Raw genomic sequence first — 10811 nt, forward strand, 5'->3', positions numbered from 1 at the left:
CAAGTTTACCTTGCTTACCAGGTACTGTCTATGCCGGAGACTGAAATCTGAAAAGCAGCTTCGAATCTGTAGGAAGGTGCTGTGTGATTGCAAGAGAGATGCAAACCAGACACACCTAGAAGCAGAAGCTCTGATGTGGTTAAATTAGTAGAAGAGTACAAGAAAGCCCAGGTTTATCTTTTTTTATATAGAGCGTAATCCAACACCAGCAAAGGATGCATTTAGGGTAAACCAAAAAAGAGATAAACACCATACACATTTAAGATACTTCACAAGACAATAATTTGGGTTGACCTCTTGAGTACTGGCCTACGAAACACGCGAAAACACAACACAGGGACCGAGCATCCAGTGGCCGGGCTCCCCTCCGCCGTGGAGGACTTCAACCTCTGACCAGTGGAAGCGCTAGCCGGCCCTTTTCGTCTCCCAAATCCGCCACCCGAGTCCCACCCACTGGGCATCTGAGTCTGCGCCGCCCACGGCCTTCTGGGAAATGTAGTTCTAGAGGCCGACAGACTCGCCGGCTTCGGCTGGCTCCTTCTTACGCATGCGCAACTCGCGCCGGCCTGAGAAGTTCGTAGCCTTTGTCAGATCTGCGGCATGAGGTGAGTTGTTTGGTCACTTGCGAGATCCTCACTCCTCTGTCAGTGTGGTCTTCCCGTGGGGGAGAAGAGGGGTGGTGGCCGGGAGGAAGGACTGTCCGGTGCCTGGTTGGGGCTGGAGAGCGCGTTTCTCAAAGTGCCCTCGAAGGCAGACTCTGATCCAGCATCCATCCTCTCACCCTTTGGCCTGAATCCCACCCCCATCCCCCGCGACTGCTAAAATAGGCATTATGCGACCCTCGTGTCCCCCCAGCCGTGCGGGGTACTGGTGCGCGATAGTCGGGCGGAGAGGATTGGACGCGGGACAGTGGCGGGGCGGCGGCGACAGCCCCGAGCGCGCTGCGATTTTGCGCGCTCTTGTGCCTTGGCCGTGCAGCAGCGCCAGGCCAGTGCCACCTCCTCCAGACCCCGAGACCCTCGGACCAAACCCGCCCAGCCTCTGGGATGCTGCCCCTAGGTCGCAGGCCTCACCTCCATAGGACCCAACCAGGCTCCAGCGTGCACTCAAGCCAACCTGATCGGAATCTTCCAGAAGATCCCGCAGAGGACCAGCAGGAGGGAGGACAGCGCGGTTTGGGGGACTTCTGACAGTTCTGCCCAAAGAGGTCCGACTCTGGGTGAAGCTCAGAACTCTTCCTCATAGAGAGGCGACCATGGAGACAGATGTAGCAGAAGTACCTGAGAGGAGAGGTGAGAATTGCTGACAGTGTTGGACTGGGGGTCTTGGAGAGGTTCAGCTCTGTGGTTCATAGGGTGCCCAGAAGTCATGCTTGACTGCATCTAATAACAACTGCTCCATGGGTGGCTGCTCCAGTGCACTCAGACATAGCAGTCGTGGTAAGGAGTCGGAATGGACTCCAAGATGCTTAACAGTTGGTTGCACTTGTCTCTATGCTCCCAGCTGCCCCAGGGCAGAAAGTTGGGCAGTTTCCTCCCACGTAATTTACTGTGTCAGAAAACAAACAAACCCAAAACCAAACCAAAAGCCTGAAGGGTCTGGTATGAGGGGTTTCCCACTCTATGGCAATGAATGGCATAGTCTCTATGAGGGAGCTCTGGTGGCCTAGTGGGTAAGGAGTTCCACTGCCAACCGAAAGGCAGATGGTTCAAATCCACCCTCTGCTCTGCTGGACAAAGAAGGACAGGCACCTCCTGTGCAATTTAGTCTTTGAAAACCTGCTGGTTTTCACTTAGTGGCACATAACAGCATAGTCTCTGTGAGTGGGCTTAAGAATTGAGCTTTCCGGTTGGAAAAAAATTCCCACACTTTGTGCCTCACATTATCAGACCAATAGCTCTGTGATTTCAATAGAGCAAAGGTTACAAAAGAGAAAACAGCCTCAAAAGTATGTGATTTCTTGGCAAGCTCTGGTGGCCTAGTGGCAAGAAGCTGCACTGCAATCACAGAAGTGAGCAGTTCCAATCCACCAGATGCTCTGCTGGAGGAGAGACAATCTCCTCCTGTATGGGTCAGATCCAACTTGAAGTTACACACACAAAAAATTTTTTTTAAAAAAGGTATATGATTTTCTGCATTAGAAATATTCTGGATCACTTGTTGGAATTTTTTATTTTTCACTTGTACCCATTTCACTCCATACTCAGCTAAGGATAATTATTTGAAGATGTGATCTAGCAATCTGTATACTAAATATTAAGTTGATAGAGGTTAATCTAGAAAGTAGGGAGCTCTGGCAGCTTAGTGGTAAGGAGTTGTACTGCCAACACAAAGGCAGGTGGTTCGAATTCACCACTGCTTCATGGAAAAAAGGGAATTGCCTCCCCTGCGGTTTACCGCCTCTTAAAACCCACGGGAGGGTCACCAATGGATCAGTTCCAACTCAGCGAGACATAGCAACAGCAACAAGAAGCTAGGAAAGAAGGGAGCTCTGGTGGCCTAGTTGCAAGAAGCTGCACTGCAATCCCAGAGGTAGGCAGTTCAAATCCACCAGATGCTCTGCTGGAGAAGGAGGGGCAGTCTCCTCCTGTACCAGTCAGATCTGATTTGATGGTACACACACAAAAAATAATAAAATTTAAAAAACAAAACAAGACGCTAGGAAAGAAGTTGTTCTGATTTCTAAACCAGAGAGTATTAACTTTTAGAATGATGGAATCATAATTGGAACTGAATTGAAGACCCAAGTAGAACATTCCTGGGCATTCTCTATCATTTGGGCGATTGATGGAGGCTTTTCAGACTCCTTTCAACCCAAATTTTTGTTGGAACTATAGAGATAGTCCCATTAATATGTTTGTGGGATTCTTTTTTTTTTTTTCTTAGGTATTAATCACAAGATTATTCTAAACCTATCTTGACTGCTTTCTTGTCCTTAGCTCTGCATTCCCAGGATTCTCTCCAAGAGAATTTCCAAGAGAGGAGGTCAGAAGAAGAAGTGGAAGCTCTGTGCCTAACAGCCAGATCCCAGGTAAGAGCAAGTTTCCACTGAATGCTGAAATTCCCTCTAATTTTTCACAGTACGGACATACATCTCTGTTTTTTGCTGTGATGTTTCTTTGTGTGCTTGAGCCTATATAGAGAATGAAGTTCTAATTCCAAGAGACAAAATCAATTGAAAATATTTTCTATTAACCAACAGCACCTTACTTCATCTAGTATTTCTTGTTGCTCAAACAGCATGAAAGAATCCTTGACGTTCAGCCTACTTGTGAATGTTTCTTTGCATGATAATGTGGGAAACTATTAAAATAGTTTTAAAAAAATTGTAAATACCTCTTTAAAACCTTTACTTCCCTTGAGAAACAACATACCAATTGCAGTTAAGTAGGAATTTAAGAAAGCACCATAAGTACTGTGTAAATGATAAAAATAAGCACTGAAACCCATGAGTCACTCAACAGCTAGATTCTGTTATTTTCTGGACTATCTTTCATTAGCCATGGAGAGATTATTAGTCAAAGAGATATAAAGTTCTAAGTTGTACCTAAAGTGAGCAAAACTTAAAATATGTTTGGCTAGTTAAGTGTCCAGGAGTAACATTAGATAGCAGTCTTTCCATTTTCCTAGCCTTTTCTTCTCTCTGTATATGTTTTGCTGACAATCAGACTTTTCTGAGTGTTGTTCCTAGTCGGTCTAGACTCTACACCTGATTAGGTTCCAACTCATAGCAGCGCTGTATGCATATATTCCCATATTGAAAACCAGTGAAAAAGAGCAACTTCCTTTGCAGTCATTCTAGAATAAACCCTGGGATTAACTCTTAACTGAGTATTGGGCTCAATTTTTAATTGCGATTGGCCAGATCTCAGTATTAATTCTCTAATTGGCCAGACTTGTAGAGTTTACACATACACACACATTCCATCTATGGGCCAGGCATAGAGACAATGCCTAAACTGCATAGACTACTGTGCTCAGGGATAGTGAGTAGAAGATAATAAAAGTTCGGGAACAGGAAAGGAGGGTATCATTTTTCTAACATTTGAATGCTTCAATGTTAGTACTGTTAATACTTCAAGGTGGATTGAGCCTTTCATGGACACTGTTTTGTTTTGTTTCTATTAAGGAGTTTTCTTCTTTGAGAGGAAGTTAGCACATCATACTGATTTTTGTACAACCACACCTAGATGTTTTGTTTTGTAATATCCAATCCTTTATTGTATATTGCCTTTCCTTTCACCTAATTTAACTATTTCATTTTACTCCCCTTGCCCTTGTTTCCCATCCCAGACAACCCTCTAAAATTGATTTTCTCTGTAGATATTTTCCATAATTTATTTTTTAATTACTTTTTCATTCAGTCATTCATATACATTTTATTTTGTACCATTTGTTACAATTGATCTGCATCCTTTATCACAACATCTCATGAAGTCCTCACTGTACTTTCCTAATCCCTTCACCTCACGTATCTGTCCACTAATCTCTACTGCCCTAGCATTTTTTCTTTCCTCCTCTTTCTTTCCTACCCTCCTTCTCCTCTTCCCTCTCCTCATTTGGTCAGTTTGCTCATGGCAAAGGCACATGTCTAACTTTGTCCATTCATTCCAAGCTGATCCTTCCTTCCCCTGAGCCCCTTCCATTTTCATTGTCTGTACACTCTTTTTCTGCTTTCCAACTTCTTCCCTCCCCAGTAACCTTCCTGTTTTCCCAATAGCAGTCTTATACAGTAGTTATCCTTTGTGACTGAGCCATTTATCTTAGTGTAATATCCTTAATGCCCATAAAACGTCATTTTTTTTAATGCTGCATAGTATCCTAATATATAAATTTACCACAATTGCTCTGTCCATTTGTTTGTTGATGGGCACTTGACTGCTTGCATCTTTTTTCCTGTTGTAAATAATGCTACAGAGAGAGAGAGAGAGAGAGAGAGTGTGTGTGTGTGTCTGTGTCTGTGTGTGCGCGTGCGCTTGTATCTCAGCTCTGACTTCCTTGGAGTATATCCCTAGTAGTGGAATAGCTGGATCAAATGGCTTTTTTATTTTTCTTTCACCTTTTTTAGGATGTATCAAGCTGCCTTGCATAGTGTTTGTACTGTTTTGCATTTTATTAACCTTATTTTTATACTAAAATAGTTTTATACTTACTTGCATTCTTTTCAGAAAGGTGCTCTGCTGGTGTAGTTTGTAACATGCTGAGCTGTTAACCAATATATCAGCAGTTCAAATCCACCATCTGCTCTGGGAGAAAGATGAGTAGTTTCCTCAAGCGACTTAAAAAGATTGTAGAGGGAGAAGGACCGGACCCTGAGCACCGGGGAGCTCACGCGAAGGCCATGGCCGCGCAGGCAGCACCCTGAGGGCGCAGGCAGCGCCCTGAGGCCGCCTCTCGGCCCGGCCAGGCTGAGTGGAGGAAGTGTCTGGGATGTCGGCGGGAGACGGGGCGCGGGGGAGCGGCGACCGCCTAGTGCGACTGCCTGGAATTGCTGCTGCCACCGCCACCCCCCCCATGGCCTACATACCAGGTGGGGCTGCCCCATTGTCCGGGGCAGCATCTGTGGGCTCCCAGCATTGCGTGTGCAAGGAGGAACTGTCAGTGAGTGGCCAGAACCTGCTGGACCGGGATGTCACCTCCAAGTCCGACCCTTTCTGTGTCCTCTTTACAGAGAATGATGGCAGGTGGATGGAGTACGATAGGACAGAAACTGTAGTGAACAACCTCAAACCTGCGTTCTCCAAGAAGTTCGTCCTTGACTACCACTTTGAAGAGGTGCAGAAGCTCAAGTTTGCCCTGTTTGATCAGGACAAGTCCAGCATGCGGCTAGATGAACACGACTTCCTGGGCCAGTTCTCCAGCCTGGGCACGATCGTCTCCAGCAAGAAGATGACTCGCCCTCTGCTGCTACTGAATGACAAGCCCGCAGGGAAGAGCTTGATTACGATCGCTGCTCAGGAGCTGTCAGACAACCAGGTCATCACGTTCAGTCTGGCCGGCAGGAAGCTGGACAAGAAGGACCTCTTTGGAAAATCAGACCCGTTTCTTGAATTTTATAAACCAGGAGATGACGGCAAGTCGATGCTGGTCCACAGGACCGAGGTGATCAAGTACACCCTGGATCCTGTGCGGAAGCCCTTCACTGTGCCACTGGTGTCCCTGTGTGATGGGGATGTGGAGAAGCCCATCCAGGTCATATGTTACGACTATGACAACAATGGGGGCCATGACTTCATTGGAGAGTTCCAGACCACAGTACTTTGTATAATTTTTGTGGAATTATTGTTGTTATTAAAGAGAATAAAATTTTTACAATCCAAAAAAAAAATAAAAAGATTGTAGAAAAATCACACATCTGAATACTGCTAGAATGCTTTACGTATATTGTAGTCATTTCCCACTGTGAAATGTATCTTATATTACAGATAAATTCTCTGGGAAGTTACGGGGAATAGAGGGAAAGATTTTTAAGTGAAAGATGATAAATGTATGTTTTCTATTTTAGGAATCAGTGACATTCGAGGATGTGGCCATGGATTTCACTCCGGAGGAGTGGGGAAAGCTTGATCCTGCACAACGGGAGGTGATGCTTGAGAACTATAGGAACCTGGTCTCTTTATGTAAGGATGGGTTCTCATTGTGACTCTGAAATTTGCTTGATTTTATTGAAAGCAAAATAACTTAAGTTATTTCACTTTCACTTTATTGTTGACAAGTCTTAAAGTTATAGTCTCTTTATGCTTGAGGGGGGAAATCTGCTTTTACCCTGTGTTCTTGGTGAAATGTCTATGCATATTATATGTCAAGGTTAATTCAAGTGTCAAAAAACCCATTCATATCACTTAAGAGGAAAGCATGATGCAGTGAATAAAATCTATCATCAGATATTTCTTTCATTTTTCTGTTATGCTATTTCTTTCATTTTTCCCATGTTGACTTTATTCTTAGATTTTTTTTTTCCATATGCCAAAGATGGCTCATGGAAACTCTAGCATTAATTTCTTTTTCTAGCCAAACATGCAATAAGAAGAAAGTATTTTTTTTATCTTAGGAGTTTCAGAAAACATAGGATTTTCAGATAAGATCATGTGTGCATTATTGAAGCAGTCACACAGCTTGGGAGACACAAACCGTGTCTGGATTGTGTGTCCATGGTTCTACGCATGTGTTCATAGGCATGCGTATATTTGTGTGAAATATGGTAGCCCTCCCAAGCTTCATGCAATGGATTTTCTAATAAAGTGAGACAGAATATCTAGAAGAAAGGAGAGAGGACAAACATCAGAAGACAGCAGCATTTCACTCTTAAAGTCACAGTTTTGTGGTATTGCCTCTGAGATTAGAATTTCATCTTCCCAAAGATAAGGGCTAATCTACAGGGTCTCTGAAATTTCCTCACTCCGGAGGAAATAAAGACTCATGTTTGTTTGTTTGTTTTTTGACACAAAAAAACATTTGTGTCTTTTTAAAATCCTGGTGAACTCTTTATCAGGCCTAGACTCTTACTGCAAATATTTTATGCTTTTTTTTCTAGTGGTCTGTCCTTTTACTCTGGAAATTCCTATAATGTTCTCTCTTCTCTGAAGGTCAAGGGTGTTAGTTTTATGCTCTAAGGTAAATTATTGTGTGTACCATAGATAGCTAAGTCCCATTTCTTTCCTTCTAAAAATATATGCAGGGCTTCCAGTTTCTAAAGGTGAGAACTACAAATTGGAGAATAGAAAGGAACCAGGGATGTTTGAGAGGAAAACTCCCAAAGGCATCTATTCAGGTGAGTCAGAAAAGTGGTCATCTTTAGAAATAATTGCTCAGCAGAAATGATAGTCCACTTGCTTAATAAATAATGTTAGAAGTATCTACATTACTTTTTTCTTTTCTGTTAACTTACAAAATATTAAAATACAGGCACAATTTTAAAAAGTAGTACTTAAGTGTCTACAACCAAGTTTGTGTAGATGTTAATATTTTGCCCTATTTACCTATTTTACTTTCTTTATTTCTTTCTTTAACTTTTTGCTGTAACATGAAACACAGAAGAAATAGCTTAAGAGTATTGCTGTGAATTTTCACAAATATGTAACACACAGCTAACACTTAAATTAGGAAATAACACCTTACTAACACACTAGAGTCACAGAGTCACTGTAACAGAAAGAATTGATTGACGCTGAAAAATTTCAGGACGTACCATATAAATAAGAGCCAATGGTAATGAAAGAGGAAGTGGGAGCTGCATCGAAGGCATTGGCAAAAAATAAGGCCCCAGGAATCAATGGGATATCAATTGACTTATTTCCATTAACAGATGCAGCCTTCGATGCACTCATCAGTCTATGCCAGGAAATTTGGAGGGCAGCTGTCTTGCCAACGGATTGGAAGAGGTCCATGTTTGTTCCCATTCCCAAGAATGGTGATCCAACTGAATGTGATACCATATTAAAGCAAACCACTGCTGAAGATCATTAAAAAATGACAGGAATAGTACATAAATAGGGAACTGCCAGAAGTTCTAGTGGGATTTAGAAGAGGCTGTGGCAGCAAGGATATCATTTCTAATGTCAGATGGATCCTGGCTGAAAGTAAGGAAAACCTTACTTTTGTCTATTTGTGCTTTATTAACTGTGCACAGGCATTTGACTGTGTGGATCATTACAAGTTGTGCCTGACATTGAAAAGAATGGGAATCCCAGAGCATTTGATTATGCTCGTGAGGAACCTATATCTGGATCAGGAGGCTGTTGTGAAAACGGAGCATGGGATCACTGCATGGTTTGGAATTTGGAAGAGAGAGCATCAGGGATGTATTCTTTCTCCATACCTGTTGAATCTATATTCTGAGCAAATTATACAAGAAGCTGGACTCTGAAGAGGAATGTGGCATCAAGATTAGAGGGAGATTCATCAATAACTTGGGTTATGCAGATGACACAACCTTGCTTGCTGAAACTGAGGAGTACTTGAAGCACTTGTTGCAGAAAATCAAGGAATGCAGCCTTCAGTATCAAGAAAAGATTCTTACCAATGGAGAGGAGATTGAAACTGTCAACACCTTCATCTTGCTTGGATCCACCTTTGGAACGAGCAATCAGGAAATAAGGAGACACATTGCACTGGGAAAATCAGCTGTTAGAGACCTTTCCACATTACTGAGGAGTAGTGATGTCAGTTTGAGGACTAAGCTATGTCTGATTCAGGCAATAGTCTTTCTGATTACCAGCTATGTATCTGAGAGCTGGACAATGAATAAGAATGACAGAAAAAGAAATGACGCCTTTGAGCTGTGGTGATGGAGAAGAGCACTGAACATCCCATGGGCAGCCAAGCGAACGAACAAATTTTCTTGGAGAGGGTGCAGCTGGAGTGCTCTTTGGAGGCAAGAATGATGAGGCTTTACCTCACATTTGGACATATTGTTTACCTCACTTTGGAAATATTGTTAGGAAGTGTAATTCCTTTGAGAAGGACATGATGTTGGGAAAGGTGGAAGGTTAGTGAGGGAGAGGAAGACCCTCAACCAGGTGGACTGGCACAGTGACTGCTGCACTGGGCTCTTGTGTGTCAGAATGTGTGAGGATGGCGCAGGATAGAACAGGGTTTTAGATCTTTTGTTCATAGGGTCACTAGAAGTTGTACTCAATGGCACCTAACAACAACAACCACCCGCTAGAACAAGGAGCACTGTTTGTTAGGCTAAAGGTTGGGCTACTAACTAAAATGTCAGTTGTTCAAAATCACCAGCTATTCCCTGGGGAAAAAAGAGCAGGTAGTGTCCTATTCAGATTGCTGGCATCAGAAACCGGATGGAGGGTGGTCACGCATCAGAATTGACTTGACATTGGTAGGTTTGGCCTGGAATTTGGTAACTCGATAGAGGAGCCCTATTCTAGACACTGTTCCCTCTTGCAGCAAGAGTAACCTTACACTGTTTTCTTAACAACATGCGTGAACTTGTAAGATAAAATAATTTTATATATTCTTATGTCTGTCCTGTTTCACTGAACATTTTTTATAAAAATTTATCAACGCTTTTCTTCATTTTCATTATTGACAACCTTCCATTACTTTATACTGGCCATCCACTTCCAAAATAGCAGGCCTTTGAAAACCCTATGTACAACAGAACACACGTAGAATGACAGAAAAGGCAACTGAGTATGGAAATACAAAGGAAGAGGGACAGTTGTAAGCAGACACTAGTGATTGGAACATGGAATGTGAGTACCATAAATGTGGGAAAATTAGATATTGTTAAGGAGGAAATGGAACACATAAATATTGACATAGTAGGCATTGGTGAGATGAGATGGACTGGCATGGGGCATTTTGAATCAGATGATCATATGATATATTACTCTGGAGATGAAAAGGTGAGGAAAAATGGAGTTGCTTTCATAGTTAAAAAAGTCATTGCTAGATCCATCTTGAAGTACAATGTTGTCAATGACAGGATAATATCCATATACATACAAGGAAGTCCAGTGAATACCACTATCATTCAGATATATGCACCAACAACCAGAGCCAAAGTAGAGGAAATAGAAGGTTTCTACCAACTTTTACAGTCGGAGATCGCTCAAACGTGCAATCAAGAGGCATTGATAATAATGGGTGACTGGAATGCAAAAGTTGGGAACAGAGAAGAAGAATTAGTAGTCGGAAAACATGGACTCGAAGACAGAAATGGAGCTGGAGATAGCATGATTAAATTTTGCACAATCCATGACTTATTCATCGCAAACACATTTTTTAAGAGACATAAACGCAGGTTATACACATGGATTTCACCTGATGGTATGCATAGGAATCAGATC

At 42.6% G+C, this 10811-nt stretch overlaps 1 protein-coding gene across 1 annotated transcript in view; it reads left to right on the plus strand.

Moving 5' to 3' along the window:
* The first annotated feature begins 1224 nt into the window (after positions 1 to 1224).
* Positions 1225 to 10811, plus strand: part of ZNF286A (zinc finger protein 286A) — a 17506-nt gene continuing 7919 nt past the window's right edge. Inside the window, exons 1-4 of the mRNA XM_006898573.1 lie at positions 1225 to 1292; positions 2940 to 3031; positions 6506 to 6620; positions 7679 to 7771. Coding sequence (XP_006898635.1) covers positions 1256 to 1292; positions 2940 to 3031; positions 6506 to 6620; positions 7679 to 7771 — 337 coding nt within the window. The 5' untranslated portion in view covers positions 1225 to 1255. The remainder of the gene's footprint in view (positions 1293 to 2939; positions 3032 to 6505; positions 6621 to 7678; positions 7772 to 10811) is intronic.

Source organism: Elephantulus edwardii, unplaced genomic scaffold (genome assembly GCF_000299155.1).
Source record: "Elephantulus edwardii isolate Elephantulus edwardi_28Jun2011 unplaced genomic scaffold, EleEdw1.0 scaffold00233, whole genome shotgun sequence".
NCBI classification, from domain to species: domain Eukaryota; kingdom Metazoa; phylum Chordata; class Mammalia; order Macroscelidea; family Macroscelididae; genus Elephantulus; species Elephantulus edwardii.